The following is a 25,739-nucleotide window of genomic DNA, read 5'->3' as shown; positions in this document are numbered from 1 at the left end:
GACTAGAAATTAAAGTTTATACAAACTACAATGCAGTATGCGACTTTTTAGCTGTTGGCAAAACAGGTGTAATAGGAAAACCAACTTTAGAAAAACATTTATTTTATTTGTGGTCATGAAAGTACACTAAAATGACATCTTTGGATTATGACTACAATTCAACATTAATATTTTCTTTACAAAAGTAACTATGTATTCTTACTGGCAAAAACTTCTTGTAAAAATATAAAATTAAATATCAATCAGCAGTGAACTTGTACACACACATTTCAAGTCCCATAAAAAGGCTAATTCTTAATAATTTAACAATTGTTCAACCTAGTATTTATTTCCATGTTTATCAGCTGTGGCCACATTTTTTTGTGTAGACCAAAAACAAGAACAGAACCAAAAATTAAATAAATATGAACACCGATTATTAATATTCACTTAGTTTAGCACATCTGTTTTACAAATTGGATGCATAAGTCATGATTTTGTACAAAAAAAAAAAAAAAAAAAAAAAAAAAACTGACACTTCAATCAAGAACTCTCAGGCTGGTGATAAGTATGTACCAACTTCTATCAACTGCATTCTGCAGGAATTTTTATACTGTATGATAACACTCCATGTCCTAATTTGTTATCTCATACAGACTTTGTACTCTATGGCACAGTAACTAACCAAATGTGCACATACCAGAGAGCATTACTGTTTCTATAACTGCAACAGTAACACTTCTGATTCACTACTACAAATGCTACCTTCAGGAGCCTAGTCCTAAATAATCCAAAGAAATAAAAGCAACAGCATAGTAAATAAATGCAGTAAAAAAAATTGCTCTGATGGTTTTTCAGAAGCTTCACACAAATTGCTATAACATTTAACAACACACAGTTTGAACGGAACTTCCGACATACATTTTGACAATATATAACAAACACAGGTTGCAACTTGGTATGACAACAATAAAAAATTTCTGTTATGGCTTATACATATACTGCCAACAATGTAATCATTATTTACATTCAATTTGTTCATTAATTCAATGCCTAAATATAAGGTGTCCACTTCTCAAAAGGTCACAACAATAAATATGAATACATAGCAATTCAAATTCAATTGCAAAACTAAATGCAGCTGTCAAAAAAGATCAATATTTTATAAGAATTCCATCTCTCGCTCAATTCCCACAAACTTCAACTGTTCAGTTGGTCCATACCTGCAAAAATGGTAAAGGGGAAAAGTCATAAGTTGTCTTTAAACTCAGAAAACAGAAATTTCAACAAAATATTGTAGGTGAAATTTAAAATACTGCTATGAGTGCCCCTGTCAAGACAAATCACATTACATTTGATATTATAATGGTTTAAAACTGGAGGACATTCATTCTATGATTGATGTCTAATTTGTAACCTCTGTTTCAATCTTGTTCCTGTTTCCTTTTTTTCTTGATGTATGTTCTGTTATATTATGCAATTATTTTCAAGTATGTTATTAACAGCAATTATTTTGGATAGATTTCTAAGTCAATGGCCAAATCCGAATCTCTTTATTTATTACTATTAGTTGTGAAATATTTACTATTTTGTGAAAAAATGCAATGTGGACATGCAAGAATTACTTAGCTCTTGGAATTATTAAATTAATAGTGCCCCTAAAAGCCTTTTATGCACATCGTGTTTTGCTCAAGAACAGTGCATCATGCTCACCTTAAGTATGGCATAAAATGATGAATAAATAAATAAATAAATATATCTAACAATAAAGATGCTGTTACTTACGAAACGAAAGCATTGGTATGTTGATAGGAGACAATAAAAATCACACACACAAATTTCAAGCTTTCACAATCCAAGGTTGCTTCGTCAGGAAAGAGGGACGGAGTGGAAAAGACGAAAGGATGTGGGTTTTAAGGGAGAGGGTAAGAAATCATTCTGCTTGTGTCTGTATATGTGTGTGTGTGTGTGTGTGTGTGTGTGTGTGTGTGTGTGTGTGTGTGTGTGCGTTTTATTGTCTCGTATCAACATACCAACGCTTTCGTTTGGTAAGTAACAGCATCTTTATTTTTAGATATATTTTTCCCATGTGGAAAATTTCCCTCTATTATATTCATAAATAAATAAATAAAAGGATGATTGCTCAAAACAGTTAATAACTTTGAACAATTCATTTTCCTAACCTGTAATCAAAGAACAGTTCTTCTCCAGGCTGTATGGCACGTTTAGCAAAAATACCAATTCTGTGGTCCCCATTCACCATCATAACTTTTGCATAACAATTAGGGTTTATAGAATGATTAGCAAAGCGTATTTTATTTCCTTTGCGAGTTGCATCAACCACAAAATCTGAAACAAAATTAGTGTACATATATTACTTTTAGGGAATGTGAAACCAATAAATTAGCATATTAGGTTTACGCTAAAATAAATTAAAATAAAGACTGAGAGGAAATGCAATGAACATCATATTCACAATCTAGTCTTACTCATAACTGTAACTTTCAATCTCTTCATTTAAATTTGCTATTCCTAAGCCAAAATGTCTTTCCATTACCCTTGTTCTGTTCTGATCAAGAAGAAAGTTACTTTCTGTAAATGACAGGCAGAAACCATGACATAGTAATTACACACAAATGGCAAAAACCCTTTCAGCATATTCTTCAGTGATCAACAAATGTAGAAGCAGGTGATCTCAAAAGACACTTACTTATTTGCACAACAGAACTGTTTATTTTACTACTCAAAACATCTCTTACAATTTCTTTAAAAATCTGCTTATTCATGAGAATAAAAAATTAGTTTCATGAAATATTTATGCTTTATGCTCAACTAACTAATCAATACACAATTAAGATATTTAAAAAGTATATAAAGCAGTAATCAATTCAAGGTTTGTATGACTTACTAATACAGAAGACTACTACCTTTACAACTGTAGCTGATCACAATTCAACTTCCCCCCACCCCACCCCCAAGGAATTCACATCTCACAACACTGCCACACATATGATAGAAAACATATCTGAAATACAAATTTCTCCCTCGTATGATGACCTGCTTTGCAGTTATTTTGTGGTATCTGAGAAGATTGTACAGGTGTACAAATTATAATGGCTGAGAAATGGAAACAAAAATCAGTCAAATTATTTCAGGCTAATGAAATTGGGAAAATGACATCAACACAACCAAGTTCAGTGACTCAAAAAATATGAGAGTCTGTAAGGGGCACTTCTATCAATACTCAGCCCACCCTTTACAAATCGCAGGTTCTCTGCAACATTTGAAGCTGAGAATGCGTTTTCCAGCAGGAGGCACTGTCTTCTTGTTTTGTTCAACAATGCACAAGCCCTACTATTCATGCCTTTTAAATGATATTAAGTTAGTTGACACACGTTTTTTGTTGAACAATCACATGCAGTCAAGTTGCATCAAAAAATATGAACAGTTTGCAGAAGTTGACAGAATACAAGTCTGGAAATTTTCTGAGAAATGGTGGCGCAACAGTGAATGATAATTGGTTAATTCACAAAGCATGTGTGTTATTACACATGAACAAAGTGTAAGAATCAGTATGTCATTCTATGCCAGTAGCATTTGTTGGTGGGTTATATTATTACTTGACCAATTACTAGGACAGCTCTAAATTTTTATAAAGTGATAATTTAATTTGGAAAATCAATACAATAATGGCAAACTCCAGTGTGGCTAAATTTAACTACTAATATGAGAATGGTGGGGTCTAACCACTGTTAGGAACTGTGTTACTTACAATCTTAATTAACTAAGTAAATTATATGAACTGTTGTCCTTATAAATAAAAAGAGCTGCTGTTATTTCAGGCAACACCGATTTCTCCTAACCCACATCTCACTGCTGCAAAGAAAACTGTTTCAATTAAGTATCAATGAAATGTAGAGCGAGGGAGCCTTACAATGCTACAGAATATTGAAAAAAAAAAATGAAAGTGGGAAACAAGCACTGTTTCTCATTTACAGGCACCAATACAGCATCATAAAGATGAGAACATTTCATTTTTCTAACCACCCAAGACCACTTGTCCACTTGACATTCTTTGCTATTTCTGAATGTTTCTGTGGCTGTTTTGTATGTAGTGGTGCAGCCAACAAGAGAAAATCATGAGCCAGACCTAGCAATACACTTCACTAATCCTCAGTTGCTACCATGTACGACATTCTTTTTCTACATACTTGTAGAAATGCCATTAGAAATTTCTGAGTTATCAGCTACTTAGAGAACCAAGCTCTTTTGAACCTGAACTACAAATGTATTCCAATATTTTAAAAATATTATTCATGTGGCATGAACATAAGGCTCAGTATGTTGTAGATGTGTTACCGTAAACTCTGGTTTCTGAAGGGATCCAATAAACTTACATCTACAGTGGCAACTGACACAAATACCTGTGAGGGGTGATGCTGGAAAACAATCCTCCTTACTCTCACTCCCTCTGCCCTGCAGTTACCATTGATCTTTGCTATAACACACAAAACATATTACCTTACAAGCACACCACCTCATTGTCAGCCCTGTTGTGTTTCAATGTATGCTGTTTGTGGTTTACCATTTTCATTTTTATTTTTATTTATTTTTTTATGTGCAGCATGACTGACAAAGGGAAAAATCCTAATGAAAAGTGCATGATGCTTACATCCCACTGTAAGACCGAAACAAATGGGTTTTAACTGAATAAAATGGAATATATTATCAGGATGAAAAATCACATTTCCATTGTTGCATATGAAGTGCCAATATTAATGAAACTATTTCTACAGCAACTGCTGAAATCCTTTAAACAAAAATGGAGAATCTAACTAATGTTATTGTGGAAGTATCATTGCACTACGAGGTGAGACCATCTGAGATGTTTATGCCACCTGAACCTCATCTACTGAGTCACACATACAATTTTAATGGGGTGAAATTTACGTATTTTTTTTTTTTTTAACAGTGCAAATTATTCTGCTCTAGAGCACATCACAATGAACCCCTACTCATTGCTGCATGCATTCTTCTCAGCAGTGGACAGTACGCACATCTTGGAGTAAGACATGACAAAACCAGTAAAACTATGATATTTAATGAAGTTGTTGTAAGTTACACATTTTCCACTAGATTATCTATGGACAAACTAGAGGTTAAACAATATGTTATATAAGATACAAAAAATACATCACTTGTGAACAGCAACGTGAGGAGTAAAATTTTAGATGTCCATCTACTACATAACTAGCTATCTCTGAAATTTCATGAACTGCAGATCTGAGTCACCTTTTGTGTGAGACATTGATAATTACTCAAAATCTTTCTTAAGCCATACCATACAAAGTAATCTTGCAGAAGCACTTTCTTCATATCTTAGAGCTGCCATTTCTTGTCACACGAAGACAAAGGCACTAAAAGAAAAATAACATTTAAAAAATGTCACTGTCCATAAGAGGTGAAACCTTCCGTTGGCAAGAGAGAACTACAAATTAGTCACAGAATTATGAAAAGTAATACAGGACAAAGGAGAGAAAATGAGACACAATAAGAGAGAATCCTAGCTTTTGATGACTTCCCATTTGTGACTGAATCCATTCCAACTTAGTATGTTAGAAATTTCCTCTATTTATTTTCAACTGTACTTGTATGTTACTGACGATTTATTTCTAATATAAAAAGAATTAGTAATGAAAAATTATCAAAAACTGGAACCAAAGATTATATATAAAATTATAATGAAGGTACAATATGAGTGTTGACTATTATATGCTAAATGGTCTGCAAAGAGAAACTCACCATTATTCAAATTAAAGAGGAAGCTACACATATACTTGTCATAAACTTTTCCTCTCCGGTCTGCTTCATCCTGTGATATGATTTCGCCACAATATTCCGAAATAAATTCATTTTTCTGCGCACTGTCTTTAAGAAATATCCCCCATCCAGCAACATCAGACGGTGCCATAAGCAGATGTTTATCTGTAAATATATCAGATATTTTGACAATCAAAATGATAGCATGTTAACAAAAATGTAAGCTAAATTTCAGGTACTGAAACTTTAACTTTCTCCAATTATATTTGTTTTAACACAGCTGACTTCAAACTGTTTCAATCAATCTGCATAGGTTTCATTACTGCTGCTTTACTTGCACAATAGATCACTATATAGTAACCGTGGTCATTATAATGCACTCATTCTACTTGATTTCAATGATGTAATAGTTAACCAGACAAATTTCCTCATCTTTGTGCACAAGGTTATATGCAAGGTACGATTTGTCATCGTAGATTCTAAACAATGGTTTCTGATAACATGATCATACAATTACACATCAACAACAGAGGGTTGGTAGCCCAATTTTATCTGATCACCAAGCAGATGAAATCAAGATAACATTACAAAAAAACACAAAATACTATGCTTCGGAAGCTGTGGAAATACTTCTATACCTGGCACAAAATCCTGGTAGATAACTTTGTCTTGCGGAAAATTTGAACTTTTGGAGCCTCCAGTTTTTCAGACAGCAATTGACCTACAGAAGCTTCTTTGAACTAATGTTATCTCTGTATTGAAACAAAAACCACACTGTTGAATAGCTTCTCTACAATCTAGTCCCACAGACAAACCAGCAGATCAGAATTCATTTTTATCAGTTAACACTTTCACCCATCATCCATGTGATCCCCTAAAAATGAAAGTCTCAAAATCAGCAACTTCTTCACATCATGGTGTACACTTGTAGCCCGTTCCGTTTTTCACTGAAGCCATCTGTTCATCAGTCATCCAACATCTCAGTTTCACCAATAAAATCAACAGTGCAAAGGCACTCACCACATGCAATTAAAACAATCATTAACAGCTCGAAAATAACTGATCAACCATACATGCATAGCAACTTCTTTTATCCTGAGTTGTGAACGGAACGCTCATATTCGTTATATCAGGTCAAGTGAGTATCCATCATGTAAGTAAACTTTCCAAGACATCAGGCCAACTGGTCTGAACAAGATTCACATGTCTGATTCATAAAGTATACTACTGGTTCTCACTATCTCAAAAACACAGGGAGACAACAATATTCATCTTATGAATGTATGGTAGATGATGATCGAGCTACAAGTGATGAAATTTCTCTGGATACCAGCACAACAAATGAGCATGTAGACTCCCTAATGAGGACGTGACATACAATGAGCAATTCAGTCCATCTGACAACATCTCTGAACTTAAACTGGAGGACATATAATGCATGGAAGTAAAATTGAGAAGACATAGCGTTGCAGAGACGCCAGTACAACAATCTGACCATGTTTCTTTCTGCAAATGGTGCTTTATATATTCAATATGCAGTAGATGACTTCTAATGGCAACAATGAAAGACATGCTTCAGTTACAGAAACTCCCTTCATGACTTCCATATGATAGGCATCAGAGACTCCCCAACTAATTAGTGGGACACACCATTGTAAGGCACTTCTATTATTCTACCCCTTCCCGCAATCAGCTAAAATTGTTTTTGTTGCCATTACTGCAATATTTTATCAACTATTATGATCTTTGTATGTGCTGACAGAACATTTTTAAATAGATGTAACACATATGTAATAAGGTTGTGACTGCATGTTATACATGACAAACATTAATACAAAACAATCAAAATAAAACGAATATGGATTAAAATCAGGCATTATTAAAGTCAAAGTTTCCTGACAAGCCTATAAAGCTGCCAATTAAGCACAAGAGACTGACTTACCAGTCCAGTCCTCCTGAAGGTATGTGGAAGACCAAAGTTTGAATCATCACAAGTGGGGCAATTTTATGTTAAAATCAAAATTACACTTCTATACCAACATTTAATATAACAGAAGGGACCGAGAAAGCCTAACAACTTCATTCTATCATGTAAACATAAATTTAATAAGTTCTTCAATTATCTGCGCAAATATTATTTACAAGAGGAGAATATAGTGAAGAACAGTGATTAATCACGTTCAAAAAAACTTACGTAATCCACGCTGAACACTGACATTTTTACAAGAAATTTTGGAAATATCAAATTGCTCAGCTCCACATGTAACACACAAATCTGGATCACATTCGCGAACAGCTAAGTAACATGGGCATTGTTTTGTGTTACACTGTGCCTTACAACGGCAACCAGGGAAGCGGTTCTGGCCTAGAAACATAAACAAGTAAAAAAATTAGAGATTACCCTGACAGGAATACGTATATTCTTAATGACAATACTGTCGTGACAATATTATGAGACATGAAATAGTTCAAACCATACAACAACAACACGAATTTTCCAACTGACTTAACCCTACAAAATAGAGATGGCATTATCAGATGTGAAAAAGTTAAATGTGTCACCAATGGGGGGGGGGGGGGGGGGGGGGAATGTTGTTTGTATGTTAACTAAGAATAAAAGGGACAGTGGGTGAACGGATACACGATACAATAAACTAAATATGTGCATTTAATACTAAAACACATTAGTTTAACTTGACGGAAATTATCTCGTCTGTTTGGCCAGGAGGTAATATAAGTGTATGTGGATTTCATAGGGACAGAAGACATGACGTAAGTATTTTATGTGATGTAGTGAATTGGATATCAGTCAAAACTTGACTCAAATATCACGAATACTTTAATAGGAGTAATTATGAATATCAATTAATACAATTAATTATTAATATATACAATCTCCAGCTAGTCTTATAAGAAATTTTGTTTTGGTGGTTAAAATGAACTTCACAAATGGAAATTCATCACATTTGTTAAAAATTCAATGTTACAGAGTAATTCAGAATCCAGTCTTAAGCAGACACAATGCTTGTAAATGAAATACTTTGTAAAGTGTCAGATTAAGTCTTTAACTGCACTTTAAGTAATAAGAAACAATATAACACTAAATGTGGAAGAGAAGTTAGTGGAAACAAGAAGATACATATAGGGTGAACCAATCTTTGATAACTTAATTATTTAACAACAATGGAAATTCCATGGCCACAGCAAGTGCATTTGTTTGTGTGTGTGTGTGTGGGGGGGGGGGGGGGGGTTGTGTACATGAATGTATCTGCTTCTACTAGAGAAAGAGCAAGAGCTCAAAAGCTACTATTTAACAGTTTTTTGTTACCTGTTTCTATGCATCAAACTTCAATCAGTCGTATGTGAGTGGCTGTCTTAATGTATGAATATTTAATAAATCGTTCAAGCTAGTGAAACAGTGTTACCAGCAAATGTTATGTAAAAGACCAAATATTTTCTAAATAGAATGACATACTTTTTTCAACAGCACTCAAAACGTTTTAGATATAGTTCAGCAATATAATTTTTGTTATGGTTTTTACTGAAATTTTCTCAAAAACATGTAGGCAAATTTGAAACACAAATGTCAACGGAAAGATCAAATTGCTTTTTCTCTGCCGAAGAACTAAGCCACATCGAGTGAGAGTTGCCTCAAAGCTGGAAACAGAGGCACAAACTCCACCCTTGTAAACAGAGAGTGCACCTTGCTGCCTACCTTGGTGCTTGTATTAGGTATATTATCTAGTTAATTTTGTGAACATATCACTATATACTGAAACAAATCCACCAAAAATATACCTATTCCAGAAATCAGATAAAAATTCGTCTGACATCTTCTTCAGAGGCAATCTCCATTCGTTCCAAATTAAAAAAATGTAAATGTAGACCAGACGTGGCTTGAATTCAAAGAAATATTATTGACAGCAACTGAGAGATTTATACCAAATAAATTAACAATAGACAGAGCTGATCCCCTTGGTAGCCAAAATGGGTCAGAACACTGTTGAAGAATCAACGAAAAAAGCATGCCAAATTTAAACAAACGTAAAATCCCCAAGATTGATGTTCTTTTACAGAAGCTCAAAATTTAGCACAGACTTCAATGTGCAATGCTTGTAATAATTTCCACAATGATACTTTGTCTTGAAACCTTGCAGAAAATCCAAAGAGATTCTGAACATATGTAAAGTATGCTAGTGGCAAGGCACAATGAATGCCTTCTCTGCATGACAGCAATGGAAATACTGTCGATGACAGTGCTCCTAAAGCACAATTACTAGACACAGCCTTCCTGAAATTCCTTCTCCATAGAAGGTGATGCAAATATTCCAGAATTCAAAGCAAGAACAGCTGCCAACATGAGTAACTTAGAAGTACATAACCTCAGAGTAATGAAGCAACTTAGATGACTTAATAAAAGCAGACTGCAAACCAATTAGATTCCCTTCAGAGTAGGCTGATGCGACAGCCCAATAATTAACAATCATATACAATCACTCATTCGATGAAAGATCCATATTCAAAGACTGGAAAGTTGCACAGGTCATACCATTATTCAAGAATGACAATAGGAGTAATCCACTAAATTACAGGTCTGTATTGTCAATGTTGAAATGCAGTAGGATTCTGGAATGATATTGTGTTCAAACATTATGAAGTAACTCAAAAAGAATGATTTATTGACACACAGTCAACATGGATTCAGAAAACATCATTCTTGTGAAACACAACTAGCTCTTTACTCACATGAAGTGTTAAGTGATATTGACAAGACATTTCCAATTGATTCCATATTTCTTGATTTGCAGAAGGCTTCTGACACTGTACCGCACAAGCAGCTTGTAATCAAATTGCGTGCTTATGGAATATCGTCTCAGTTATGTGACTGGATTCCCAGTCTCCTGTCAGAGAGGTCACAGTTTGCAGTAACTGATGGAAAGTTGTCAAGTAAAACAGAAGAGATTTCTGGAGTTTCCCAGGGTAGTGTTGTAGGCCCTCTGCTGTTCCTTATCTATATAAATGATTTAGGAGACAATCTGAGGAGCTGTCTTAGGTTGTTTGCAGATGATGCTGTTGTTTATCATCTCATAGTCATCAGAAGATCAAAACGAGCTGCAAAACAATTTAGATAAGATATCTGTTCGGTGAGAAAATTGGCAATTGACCCTAAATAATGAAACGTGTGAAGTCATCCACACATGCTGAAAGGAATCTGTTAAACTTCTGTTACATGATAAATCAATAAAATTCAACTAACCATGGCTGATTTCAGCACTTTCACTACACTACATACACCAGCTCACCTGCCTCCATTGTGGTGTCCAGTGCTAAATGCTTCCCTCCTGAAAAGGCCACGCAGGGCCAAAAACAGCCAGGCTGACACAGAATCAGAGAGGCTGCCAGGCAGCAGACCAACCCCCGAGGGAGGCAATATCAAGGCCACCTCCACCGGCAAAGGGAAATGGGGGGAGGGGGGGGGGGGGACAAATGGAAGGGAAAGAGGATGTGTCAAAACTCAAGGGCTCTATTTCGGCAGGTGTATCATGAGCCTGACCGGGACTCAAGGCTGCAGGCAAAGGGAGCATGGGGGAAGGCACGGCAATGTTAGGCATGCTGCTTATGCTGCTTCACATGAGAGCCCACTCCTGGAACAGCGTCGAGACCAACCTGCTGCTCAGTTGATCAGAACACTATGGCTGCAATGCCCCAACAGGGCATGGACGAATGATTTGGATGGTGGATACACTGGTGCCTAACGAGATCCATAAACAACTGCTGACATTTCTGGCCCATGAAGACACCTGGCAGCCACCCCTGCCATCAGCTGAAGGACTGGGCCCAAACGACATCTCCAGGAGAAAAATGTGATGGGCCAAGGTAGTTTGTGGCATGTGACTTAGGGTGTAACAAATCTAGGAGACCCCATGGCTGGTGCTCGTGCAAATGTTCTGCTGGACTGCACCCCCTGACTGGCATTGCCCAGTATGTAGCCAGAAAACGTGACAATGCATAGTCACGGGGAAAGGCAGACAAAGACTTCTTGATTTGGTTCTTGAATGTCTGCATGAAGTGCCCCATCTCCGATTTAGAAGCTGAGTGAAGGTGGGCAGTAGTCAGATGCTGGATAGCACTGCAAATACAAAATTCTTCAAACTACCTCGACATACACTGCCTACCGCTATCAGGCACAAGGGTCCTAAATGATTCCTCAACGGCAAAAATAGTCAACAATGTGTGAATAGTGGCAGCTTGGCTATCTACAGGAAACTGGACAATGCCTGCTCACCACCAACAACAAGCTGCACAAAACTCGAGCAGTAAAACAAACGTGTACGCTTCCCAAAGGTTGCTCCAGCATCGGTCAAGAGAACTGGAACGGTAGTGTATCAGGTTTTGTCCATGGGCCCCACAAGCCCATACTGGATGTTTGATGCCGCAACTGATTGTCTGCCAGTAGACATGATGTAAAAGCAATGCCTCCATAATAGACATACCCAGTGTGACAATGCGCATTGCAACTGGAGTATGTGAAGATGCAATTTTGGAGGGACAATCACTTGACAGCAATGCTCCCCCACGGTAAGCATGAGGATCTTATGGAAAATGTTGAGTCAAGCATGTCAAACCAACTGGACAGCTGAAATAAATTTCTGGAAACGTGGGTCTTGTGTTGTAACAGAAAACCTGACAGGGTTTGCAGCAAGGTATAATCAACAAAAAGCCTCCTGCAGATCGAACTCTGGACTGGACCCCACCAGTAGCCGCAACAGTGCATTAGCAGTGGGCAGTGAAATTGTAACAAATGCCATAGCAATAGTTACTAAAAGAACGAGGGCCCACCTCTGCAATCCTTGGGCAGTCCTGTCCAGCAGCTTGAAATGAGGGCACATAAGGAAACGAGCAGCTTGTGGTCAGTAACGAGGACTCTCACACCCATAAGGGAAAATGTGAAACTTTTTAACTCCGAAAATAATAGCTAGCACCTTTTCCACTTGTGAATAATTACACTGTACAATGGAAAGTATCTCCAATGCGCAAGCGATGGGGTGTTCACTGCCATCCAGGTTCTAATGGAATTGGATGACACCAATGCCAGTTATGAAGCTGCCACATGTGCGTTGACTGGGGAATGAAATGAGCAGTACACAAAATCTTGTCCTCGGATACAAGACCAACTTTACTAAGCACATAACCCAAAAAACTGCACTTTTCCAGCTTGCTAGGTCATTCTCCAGGAGGCATTGGAAAACCGACTGAAGGTTTTGCAAATGCTCCTCTCGAGTAGACTCCAATACCTAGATGTCATCAAGGCAAGTTCCACACCAGGAAATGTCCTGAATCAACTGCTCCAAATACCATGGATAAATTCGGGCAGAAACGAGTTTCCAAAAAGCAAGTTATTGGATATGAATCTCAGCCACACTGCCAGTTAAGTGTTAGTTTAAAATTTCTGCAAAGGTACATGATGGTGTCAGGCTTCTGAATTACCATCAAAAAGGTAGCCAAGTGGCTCAACAAAGTAGGAGGACCAATACCCAGATCCTGCAAATGACGCAACTCAGCCTTTACCTTGTTGTGAGTGGTGGAGGAAATGGGGAGGGCATGACAAAATTTAGGTACTGCAATGGCTTAATTGCCTCAGAATTTTCTTCCTGGTCCAAGGTATTCTCAAGCAGCAGGCTGTATGGCCACAGTAAGTGAGTACAGTTCATGACAAGGAGCAGATTGAGGCACTAAATGCACTTTGTCAGTGATCTGGAAGGCAAAAAAAAAAAAAAGTCTAGACAAAAAATATTTTGCACTTACAGTGAAATCACTACCGACAATGTAAGTGCTTTTCCACATTATTGTAACATGCGAGGATGGAGTATTGCCCCTTGTCAGCAATGCAGAAATGCCATGTCTGTGGTGCCCAAAATTAAAACTAGGCAAAGAGAAACAAAAAATCAGAAGTGTCACATGTATGACACTATTCTTTGATGCCACTTTACTATTTGCACAGATGTGACAATCCTGCTACATACACTGTCAGCACGGGTGCTTCATGGGCCAATGGTAGCTCAATAATAACCACGGAAAAGAACCTCATGACAGGAAACAAAACTCGCTTTGCTAGTCGACCTAGAGGAAGCAGAGAGCCTGAAACCACATACAAAAGTACATCAGAATAAACTTAGCAAATGCTGGCACAACCAGCCAACAGCTCAGCACTCGGAAACAACACTGGCATGAAGTGCAATGTGAGGTCTGCGGTGGTTGAACTCAGGGTAGGCACTGGTCCACTTGGCTTACAGTCACCCACAGGTAAACACTTCTGTCAGCAGGTCTGCCCTTACTACACATTGCATATGCTCTCCATGGACAGTTATCATATTATTTGGCTGCCCTACCCATGCCAGTTCAGCTGCCTCGATCATGATGTCCACTGGTGAGGATATTAAACTTTCGTACCCTGCTAAACAACAAAACATAAGTTATCAGAGGCAACAGGCATATTTTCTAAAAGATTGTTCATTAGTATTCCTGTGAATCAATTCGAGCAGCTTCTTTCTGCAGCTCATGATGACAATCTCAGTTCACCAAGGACGGTATAAAGTATAAACTAGAATCTTACTGTAAGTCTTGGTTCTAACTTTGTTAACAAGACTGTATTAAAATTCTATTCTATGTGTGTTTTGATGACATGGTAGTTCACTGAATGATATTTTTCATTTCAATAAAAAGTGAGGTTCTTGTCAAGCCATGAAGGCCCAAGGGATGTCTACCAGCTGCCGTGACATCCTCTGCCTTGCAGCATCATGCAGGTGAAGTATGGGTATGCATGAGGTCAGCACACTTCTCTCACAGCCATGATTAGATTAGATTAGATTAATACTTGTTCCATATATCATGAATACGACACTTCGTAATGATGTGGAATATGTCAGGTTAATGAAAGATGTCTGTACAAGATATTACATTACACAAAATATTGCATGACACTCATGCTTAAGTTAGTATTTTTCCCTCAATTTATATCTAAAAATTCAGCCAATGAGTAGAAGGAGTTGTCATCTAGAAATTCTTTTAATTTATTTTTAAATGTTGGTTGACTATCTGTCAGGCTTTTGATGCTGTTTGGTAGGTGACCAAAGACTTTTGTGGCACCATAATTTACCCCCTTCTGTGCCAAAGTCAGATTTAACCCTGCATAGTGAAGATCATCCTTTCTCCTGGTGTTATAGCTATGCACACTGCTATTACTTTTGAACTGGGCTGGATTATTAACAACAAATTTCATAAGTGAATAAATATACTGTGAGGATCCCTAGATCCTTAAATAGATGTCTGCAAGATGACCGTGGGTGGGCTCCAGCCATTATTCTGATTACACGTTTTTGAGCAATGAATACTTTTCTACTCAACGATGAATTACCCCAGAATGTTGCAGACTATCCAGACTGCAGAGCTGCTACTATTCAGTAAAGTAGTTCCTCAATTGGCATCATGAGGCTGAGTGCAACCTGTACAATTCTCCCACCCTTTTCAGTAAAAGCCAAACTCAAAATAACAACTCTTATACCTGTGACAAAACACTTTGAACAGATACTGTACTTGCTAGTTTGCAAACAAAAAAATATGCCTTTCACAAATGCCAGTATACTGAAATGGATAAATTACAACAGATTAAGGATTTGAGGCACATTGTCATTGCTTCCAGTTTGAATTCAAATTACTCTCAATTGACAAATACAGAACAAATTAATGTAAACAAAGTAAACTTACAGTCAGAGCTACATTGGCAAAACTTTTCACAGAAGTTCTGGGCACCAATACAGGGACACAACTGGTCACACGGTTGATTGGGATGATCACAGGGTGTGAAGTTATAAACATGGTTTGAGCTGGAATCTTTCTTCAGCTGAATCTTCCGGCAATGCATTGACCACAATCTATGCTTCTTCTTCTTCTTGCGTGGTGGCGTGAAATCTTTAAGCGATTCTTCTGTAATTATATCAGCTGATTCCTTCTGAGCAAATTCATATACCTACAACAAGACAAGTCAACACCACAACACACAAATTTCTGTTTTAGTCAAATTCTGCCCATAATTTTTCTCAAAGTAAAGCTTTCACAAAATATTGTATTAATAAAGAGTGAGAAGCAAGGTTGAGTAAGAGCAATGCTATGAAGTTACTGAAGCTGATAGAAGACAATGGATACTTTATAAATTAGAACTTCCCACAGAGGCAACTGCCACTGCATATTTCTTCACAGCCACCAATATGCTTGAAATAAGTTTCAAATTTACAAGAAACCTTCTCCTCTTTGCCAGTAAACACTATTTCTCTAACAATATTATTATATTCTTATCATTCCAATTAACATTAACTTCATGAACACTCGGGAGTATTTTTTGCACTCTGTTAAAAAATATTTTAACAAATTAAACACCATATTGATAGGATGCATAAAATAACTTAAATTACCACAGAGCAATGTGCCAGCAGAACAAGTTAATATCATGCTGTACACGGTTTCTGTCTTTGTATTGTCCACCGAACTCAAAACAGGTGGTCTTAAAATTACATAAAGTACCACCTCTTAGTCCTGAATTATAGTGGAGCGGCACAACAGAGCAGTAAGTTTCCTTTAATTTACGTCTATGGTCACAAACTTTTTGTAACAGGTTACCGGTTTCAGTCTTTAATGACCATCAGATTTGCAGCAAAAATGGGAAAAACATAAATACACTCGCAAACTGTCTACAGCTTAAGAACAATACACAGACCACAATGAAAAGTAGTACTGACAAAATTTACATTTGTGAGCTTTAAATATAAAGAGGCATCCTGTTTCATAAAAACAAAGTCCTAATGTACTGGTGGCATTGTCAATTGTTAAATGTGGAATCAGCACCAGCATTGTAAATACATATAAATAACATGTCTGCTTGTGTCTGTGTATGTGCGGATGGATATGTGTGTGTGTGTGTGTGTGTGTGTGCGCACGAGTGTAAATCTGTCCTTTTTTTCCCCTAAGGGAAGTCTTTCCGCTCCCGGGATTGGAATGACTCCTTACCCTCTCCCTTAAAACCCACATCCTTTCGTCTTTCCCTCTCCTTCCTGAAGAAGCAACCATCGGTTGCGAAAGCTAGCAATTCTGTGTGTGTGTTTTGTTCATGTGCCTGTCTGCCGGCGCTTTCCCGCTTGGTAAGTCTTGGAATCTTTGTTTTTAATATATAAATAACATCATATGCACGAGTCATGTTGTCAGTAGTACTACTGTTTAAAACAAGCTGCCATACAGTAGCCACAAGATGTTGGTGTTGTAAGTTCACCAGATGTTGCTAATGTCGGCATATACTAGTTTTCAATAATTAATTGAAACAGTGAAAATAAAGGGGGATACAATAGTTGAAGTCTGTAATAAGCTTATAATGTATAAAAGGCATTACAGTAATAAAAAGCAATAAAAAGAAGAACACGACAAAAGAAAGATTGTCAAAAAGAGGAAGAGTTAAGAAACAGAGGTTGACATGTGCTCTAGTGGCAATATTCTAGTTAATGACATGAATATTAAACACCGTTGATAGTGCACCGGGTAATATTAAGCAACCATAAAACAAATCGTTAAAGGAGCCACAAATGAAAGAAAACTTAGTGCTGCACATAATCTGTGCCCTCTGTTAGCGCTAACTCTAGAATTCCGCACAAGCGGGAAGTGGTTGGAGGAACGTGACCGGCAGAGGGCCCCTCGTACCCTGCGGCACTCCGTTGCAAGAGAAGAATGATAAAATTCCGTAACAGTGGATGATCCACATTATCTGATTAATGCAGTCTATGAAATGAATTGAAAAGGAATAAGAACATACTAGAGTCAAGCGTAAAACGTATGAAAATGAAATATATATGTGAGGCACTCAATACTAGGTGAAATTATCAACACACTATATATAACAGAGGCGTGCAGTGATTAGAGTAAAACATTGTCAAATAAAGCAAAATAGGCATTGGGCACAAAGTCATTTTGCCAGTTAAGCAGTTTAGTTGGTTCTTTATTTTTTGCTTTATAAATTTAAAGCTCCTCTAACAAATTAAGAGCACGGCCTTTTTCCACTCTGTGAAGAATATGCGTACAATTCTCAATGCTCCCTATGGAATGACCAGTATCATATAAATTCTGTCCCAAAGCCGTTTTGTTTCATGGCTGTGAGTGTTCTTTAAACCTTTATTTAAAAGATTGGCCTGTTTGACCGATATAATATTTGTCACAGCTAATGCAGTCAATCATGTATACTGCAGAGCCATCAAATTTATGATAGCTCCCTTTCAGTTTATGTTTTATTCGCAGTTTTAGGGTGTTATTAACCTGAAAGCCGCATCTGACATCATCAGACTTTTTAAAACATTTTTCTATTTGCAGGTACATTTTGCCGTTAAATTTCATAGGAATGGTTTTCATTCTATCTTTTTGTCAGTACTACTTTTCATTGTGGTCTACGTATTGTTCTTAAGCTGTAGACAGTTTGTGAGTGTATTTATGTTTTTCCCATTTTTGCTGCAGATCTGATGATGGTCATTAAAGATCAAAAACGGTAACCTGTTAACAAAAAGTTTGCGGCCATAGACGTAAATTAAAGGAAGCTTATTACATATACAAGCCACTGTTTTTTTGCGACAATGTCGCAGCTTGTGAAACAACAGAGCAGGTTGGAGCTGCACGTCAGGCAATTACCACAGCACAGCTTTGAGCCCAGGTATAGTGGGGCCAGGCAGTGGTGCGGCAGCAGGCAGGCCTGTGATGAACTGCTTATCATTTCCTGAATCATCACAGTTATTGTGATATTTCAAAATTAAGTGAGCTACTGCAAGAAACTCAAATAGTTTGGAGTGAAAAACAGAGGTTGCTATACATTTGTGTTTGGTGCATGTCTGGTGCAAGTTAAGTCATCTGCTGCTGCATACCAAATATAGTTAATATATTGCACTATTTTTAAACTTTGGATGGACTCTATATCTCACTCTATTCTCAATATTCATAACATACTTGTGTCTCGTAAACAGTCTAAGCTATCATAATGAGATTTTGGCAAATGGTAGCGTGCAAAGAGGAGAGTAGATTGCCATTCATAACACCCTAGTATCTCAAACAGTCTGAGACATCAAAACAAGATTTTGGTACACAATAACCTGCAAAGAGGAGTGTAGGTTGCATATTGTTACTATGCGTAACTTCCTTATCTAGTGCGACATAAAAGTAACTACAGATTTTTTTTGCAATGGAATAATGTAATTTTTTTATGGGTCATCAACAACTCCTGAAACAAGAATTGTTACAGGTTTGTAGAAACCAGACAGAGTTTTCGAGACATGGCTCTGACATTCACAAGATTCATAACCACTGTAGTAAGACTTGTGCACTCACCTACCAAAGTGTGTATGGCTGCCTCCAGCCATGAGACATGAGTGCCTTCTGAAGATGATTTTCTAAATACTGTAAATGATTTATACATCAGAACTTCCCAAATATAGTCAGTAATCTTGACAGAAATCATATTCATCTAAAATACTCAGAAAATTCTGGTGAAATGTTTATAACTCTAAAACATTTTCTTTGCATAATTCTACACGTAGTTGCAGATCCTCACAGGAAACTCATTATAACCCATGTTGGGTGACACAGGATGGGAAGAGAATATGGTGATTTCATTCTTCTAGTGTATTTCGCTTAATGCAAGAAGGGGAGGTTAATATACTGTCAGACTCTCCACTATTAAAGACGTCAGGTGTGTTACCTTTTGCATTCTTTGGAGATGAGGCATATTCATTGTTGAGGCATTTTAGCGGCTCTTACAGTCAATGAGTTGTAAAACCAGGGAAAGAAAATTTATACAAATGCTTTTGCAGACCACAAAAAATAACTGAATGTGCTTTAGGAATAATGAGGCCAAAGTGAAGCATATTTTGGATGCCAAGAGAAACTTCAGCAGACTTTGCTGAAGTTATTGTGAAATGTACATGTTCTCCACAACATTGTCATTGACCTAGGATTCCTAAGTTTCAACGAGCAACATGTAGTAGATATTGAGCATTCTATACAAGGCACATACCAGGCAAGATGAAACTTAAACAGAGCTTCAAATAAGACTGTTTCAAAAACTTTTTTAATTTTTTGTATGATAAAACATGATTTTCACACATTTGTTTGCTGTGCTATTTCAACTTTATTGTAGCCTATAATTTTAAGGCAAGGAAAGAAATAAAAGATTACAGAAATGTATTCTGTACTTGAAGTTTGTAATTCTGCTGCCAGCTACTCATAACTTGTCCAAAATGAATAAGTTGTGATGTTGCTTGTTTCAGTGGTTCCATAAAGGACACAGTGTGAAAACAACTGCTATCAAGGCTTATGCTGATGCTATTTTCTCAACAGTACAAGAAAGTAAACACAAGTGTCAGAACAATACTGACTCTGCTACCCACAGCAACATCCAAATGCTGCTGGCATTGCCCGAATGCAGCTGGAAACACTCGAACGCTCTGGTCGCCGCACTCATAAGCAAACATGTTTGACACACTCAGTGCAGCTCTGTGCTGCTCTGCTTTGCACTGCCCTGCATGCAGTGTCACTATAAACATGTGTACTCAGCAGCACTGGTTTGTTTTGTCGTAGCTGTTCTGCTCACCACGCACTGCTCTGACTGTGCCAATCCACTGTAACCGCAGCCTTTGAATGACATAACATGGTCTAAGACATTTGCTACAGGAATCTTGGCATTCTTTTTTGCAGTTACCATAAATTAGATATTTCTCATTTACTTTCAGCTTAACACAGCAAGCACAACATGTATCTCAGCACCTACTGGCAGATAGTATCTCAAGTAGCATTGATCTACAACATACAAAACACATTTGTAAATATGCATCACCTCATTGGAAAAGTGTAACTTAAGTTTAAAATGTTAAGTAAAAAATGAGGGAAAAAATTAAACTTTGTACATCGAAATAAAAACCCTCCTATTGTATCATATAAAGATTCAAGCAGTTTGTGTCAATCACCATCTCATATCTTGGGGCTATACCACATGTGCAAAAACTAACCTCATGTTTTGAGTCATACAGATAATACACTATAACCCATTTTTATATTCCCACAACTAAAGTTTTCCTGTCATTTACAACACTTTCATTTATCGCACCCATCAAGTTTCCTAAGCTCACAACCTTTATTTGCACTTATTTTGTGTTAGCATATTCAAAATTTTCTCATGATTTATGCTTAATGAAACAATGTTTGTGGAGAGAAAACGACATAATGTTGTTGGCCTCCAAGTATTATTTACAAGCATTGAACACAAAGTTGAGCAGTTAAGTTTCTTGACACCAGGGTGCCGTACTCAGCAGGTTTGAAACAGTAAAAGACAGAGCAATTCACGCTTTGTCTCCTGTTGCTGCCAAGCTCTACTCAGCATGGTTGCTGATAGGAGTAATTAGGTTCATTTGAATAAGTTATCATGGCTGATTACAACTGATTTCAAACTGTCACTACGGTGCATGTGAAATTTCACAATGGTCATGACCTTTGTGTTACCTGAATGCATATATCGCTGTTTGGCTCCTTGTAGCACTAGTTGATACCTTAGCTCCCTTGACATTGCTCCAATGTTTCTTGCTTGGATAATAATGGAATATTATACCTGTTACAAATTTTTCACGCTTAGCATGGCATGTCTAGAGAATTTTTTCTCATTGCCAAGGGTCAATATTTACATAAGTAGTTTTTGGAATATTTCAAAAACATAGTCAGTAATGGTTTGCAATTGTGTGGTTTTCTGCGTAATGGAGGAGGCACAGTATAGCTTATAATCTTACAAAAGACGACTATGGTGCAAGAGAGGAAGAACACCAAACAAAATAACTATGTAAATATTTGCACTTGAAAGTGAGAATAAATTCTCGACACGTTTCATGCTAAGCATGGAAAAATATGAAACTGGTGCAATGTTTCATTCCTTAAAATGCAAGGATGCTACACATAACTTTTACTGCTTAAAAAGTTATTTCCCACATTTTACAACACTTTTTTGAAGTCCCTTGAAAAGTGTAAACATGGAGTTCCACTGTAAGTACTGAATGTACAGTTCAATATCGTTATCTGTAAGTATGTTGCTTAGGTATATCAGAGTCAATTACATGCTTGTCATTGCATAATATATGATCTCATCTGATCCCCTAGTTATCCGTATGAGTAAATACAAAAGTTAATTGAATTAAACTCACTGAAATTACATGTATGAAAAGACTAGGATGAAATCAAAGAATATGTTGTAGGTACTGAAAATTTGTGCCAGACCAGGATTCTAATCCTTTTTTTAACTAATTTACATGGGACACTGGAGTATCTGACCACACATCAAAATTCTTATTGTTGGTGATATTTCCAAACTCTACAGAGATGGGTTCAGGGCATGTGGTAACAGCAAGACTGAGTGAATGGTTTTGGTGCAGGACTGTGGCTTACCCTGTCAATGGACATGAAATCAGTAAGAACTTAATTAAGTTGGTATATATAAAAGATACGGTAGTGAAACAGGCGATTTGGCAACCATGGAACTAGTATGTTACATTAGGAATCAGAAAATGGGAGTGGTGCCATCTGGACAACTTTAACCTTTGCATCTGATCACAATTTCGATATTCAGCTGTGAAAGCATTTCACAAAAACAACAGTCACATGGCTGCACAGTGTTTTACTTAGTGCTCATTACTGTCTCGCACACTGTGCCCCAGTCCCATCGGCACATGCTATCAAAGTGTGGTAAAGAATTTTGAGGAAATGGGTGATACAGTGAGAAAGAGGGGTGGAAAAAGCCTGCACTGAAATCTAACAATTCGTATCGCAGCGTACAGCAAATATCGCACAAGGAACTGCTATACCACCCTTACAAAATTCAGATAGTGCAAACTAAACACAGATGACCTTCCAGAGAGACTATGCTTTTGTGGGAGCTATTGGAATTCATGAACAACCACCCACACCTCTGCACCAATCTGATTGTGAGCCAAGAGGCCAATATTTGTGTGTCAGGCTTTGTTAGCAATAAAAACTTTAGATACTGGTCACATAAAAATCCTGAAATGCTACATGGAACAACACTCAATGAGGGAGTGGTGGTGTGGTGCAGTATATCATAAGGTCTTTTCTTAAGACGATCATGGCAATGTTGTTGCTCTGAATACAGAATATTATGTTCACATGTTGTGCGACAGCCTGCTAATCTTTGTATTACTGCAAACACGTTCTTCCAACATGCAATCATTTTCCAACAACACGCGACGACACATTCCATCAGCGTGCAACAGAACATCTTTCCTGGTCATCTCACCTCTAAGAACAATGACATTTCCTGGCCTCCAAGATCCCCTAAATATTTCAGAGTGTGACTGCTTCCTTTGGGGTCATTTGAAATCTCAAATCTTCCGGTGTGACTCACCATACACCATGCAGAAACTGAAGGATCAAATCTAGGAGAAGTCAAACATATTTCACTGCCAGTCTTGTAAGATCTGACGTCTAACTTCTGTAAAAGACCTAAAATGTGTGCGAAGGACAAAGGCGGCCACCTACGAGATGCCTTTTTCAAGTATGGGCATTTTAAATTGAAAGCACTGTAAATTCATGTTGTACTTCTTTTATATCACTCTGAATAATTTTTTATCGCTAGTGGAGGTTTGAAAATCACCTGTCCCACTGCAGCACCTGTTATCAACGGCAGGGCAAGGCACGGTCATCCAATTTCACTTGCTCATGTGCTATTCTCAACATTTCTTGGTGGAGAGGTAGCAATGTTTCAAATAACTATAGGCCATATCAATGGCAATGAGAGTTTGATTCGCACCTGGAAGGAGTCCAGATGTTCTAATGGCTAATGCAACTTCTTGTGAAAATCAGGAAATCCAAATCAGAAGCTTTGTCTGGCATAAATTATCATTAATCGCATTGCAAAAGTATTGCTTCAGGTGATTACAATACAAATAATTGTCAGGAAACAACAAAAAACATAGAAAATAAAAGGCTTACTTAATACCAAGTGATTCTGCATACGTGAGTGGTTCACAGTTGTTGTGTTATATGCTTTTACATGTTTAATAAGGAGAATATATAGGGTGATATTAGGTTGAAGAGCGTAGCATTTAAGAATTGCTTTTCGCAATGCTACAGAAAAATATCTTCCAAGAAACTTTACTAGTCACAAAATAGAAACATCACCTGTTGACATGTTTTTGTGAGCATGATCTGTGCAATAGCGCAATAGTTATTTAGGAAAACTTTGTGCAAAGCACGGAACAGAGACTGGTCTGCGCCTGTCCACTCTGCTGTCTCCTCAGGACCCATGAGACCCAGAAGTGAGAATGAGGTCCTTGTAGAGGTGGGTTGGCTGACTGTGTCAGCTGGAGGTGGCTTCCCATCCTTCGAGCCACGTTTAAATTCTGAAACACATGAAAGTGAAATTAAAACAACAGAATCATCAGAAAAGGTGGCAAAGTTAAGAATCAAATTCAGTACTTCCCTCATGGCTAAATGTCCTGCCTAGCAGTAAGGAACATAATGTAACAAGAAGCTCACTCAATACAGTCTAGATTAAGGAAAAATACAACATTGACAAAATTAATGAAGTGTATCAAATCTGAAAATATATAAGTCACATAATCATTGTAATTTTATAAAAAAATAATTTTATAAAAATCAACAACTGAAGCAACTGTGAGATGCTAGCAAAATAAGCTCACTGGACAAAATATTAGTTATTCTCTTAAAAGAGCACAATGGCCAGTTTTGAGTACTGCAGATGGCACAGAAATGGTACCAGTTGGTGCTCTGACATACCACTAGTGACAGAAGCCAGGCAGTGTGTGTGTGTGTGTGTGTGTGTGTGTGTGTGTGTGTGTGTGTGTGTGTGCGCGCGCGCACCATTTGGTGGAAATAGGTGTTGAGGTGTTCAGACACACCTATGATTACACCATGAAAGCTGTACTACTCACAGCCAGGCAACACGGCATACGAACAGTGGTCATAAACAGGTTCTAACAGGGACTGGAGACAATGTCACACCTTGTGTATGATGACTGGTTTCAAATCCGGCAGGTCCACCTCAATCAGTTTCCAAGCAGGCACTGCAAAGGGATCTCCATGCAATGGACACATTGAATCCTACTTTTTGCATAAGGCCAAGCTGTAGCTGACTGGAGGCTCATAGCATGGTCAGATGAGGCGTGGTTTCAGTTATTTTCAAGTGACGCAAAGTGTTGAGTGCACTATGAACTCAATGAGCTGTTTAATCCACAATGTGTGTAGAGGGTTGTAGTCCACGGCTGGTGTGGTTCTAAGATTTTTTATGGGTGCTTTGACTTGGGCCCTTTTATCCAGCTTGCCACGAAGTTTATTTTAACATTCTCAGTACACAGGCATTGTCTCTTACTTCCACATCTCCATGGTGAGTATGTTGTGGACACACCAATTTTCTGCATGCACTCAATCTTGGTTTGACCACAATGAAGCATACTACCACACTTCTGCTTGCCTGCTAAATCATCTGCTCTCAATCCCGTACAAAACATATAAGAATATTTGTAACAGTGGGTGAAACACAATAACCAACATCCATGTAACTCGGCAGCACTAATGGATCTACTCACCAAAGAGTGGCTTCTGCTCGATATGGCACACCTGAAGCAACTTGTGGACTCCCTTCCTTGCCAAACTGAGGCTATTATTAGGGCAAGCAGCAGTGTTACACAACATTCTCATGATTTACTTTGCAGGTGGTTTTTGTCCAGTGTGCTTATTTTAATGGGTTTCAATTACGAGAAATGTATTACACACACACACACACACACACACACACACACACACACACACACACACACACACACACACACACCCACACACACGTCTAT

At 37.5% G+C, this 25,739-nt stretch overlaps 1 protein-coding gene across 4 annotated transcripts in view; it reads right to left on the bottom strand.

The window, feature by feature from the left end:
- Positions 1–482: 482 nt before the first annotated feature.
- The window catches only part of LOC126355235 (histone-lysine N-methyltransferase E(z)), a 90,446-nt gene continuing 65,189 nt past the window's right edge, over positions 483–25,739 (bottom strand). For all 4 annotated transcript variants that reach the window (XM_050005512.1, XM_050005511.1, XM_050005514.1 and 1 more), the window contains exons 9-14: positions 24,052–24,272; positions 15,565–15,826; positions 7,994–8,164; positions 5,782–5,964; positions 2,163–2,328; positions 483–1,202 (exon numbers count right to left, since the gene is read on the bottom strand). In XM_050005512.1, coding sequence (XP_049861469.1) covers positions 1,142–1,202; positions 2,163–2,328; positions 5,782–5,964; positions 7,994–8,164; positions 15,565–15,826; positions 24,052–24,272 — 1,064 coding nt within the window. In that variant the 3' untranslated portion in view covers positions 483–1,141. The remainder of the gene's footprint in view (positions 1,203–2,162; positions 2,329–5,781; positions 5,965–7,993; positions 8,165–15,564; positions 15,827–24,051; positions 24,273–25,739) is intronic.

The sequence above is a fragment of the Schistocerca gregaria genome, chromosome 3, assembly GCF_023897955.1.
Source record: "Schistocerca gregaria isolate iqSchGreg1 chromosome 3, iqSchGreg1.2, whole genome shotgun sequence".
Lineage (NCBI taxonomy): Eukaryota > Metazoa > Arthropoda > Insecta > Orthoptera > Acrididae > Schistocerca > Schistocerca gregaria.
Note: the sequence above shows the minus strand (reverse complement) of the source record. Positions and strands in the feature narration are given on the sequence as shown.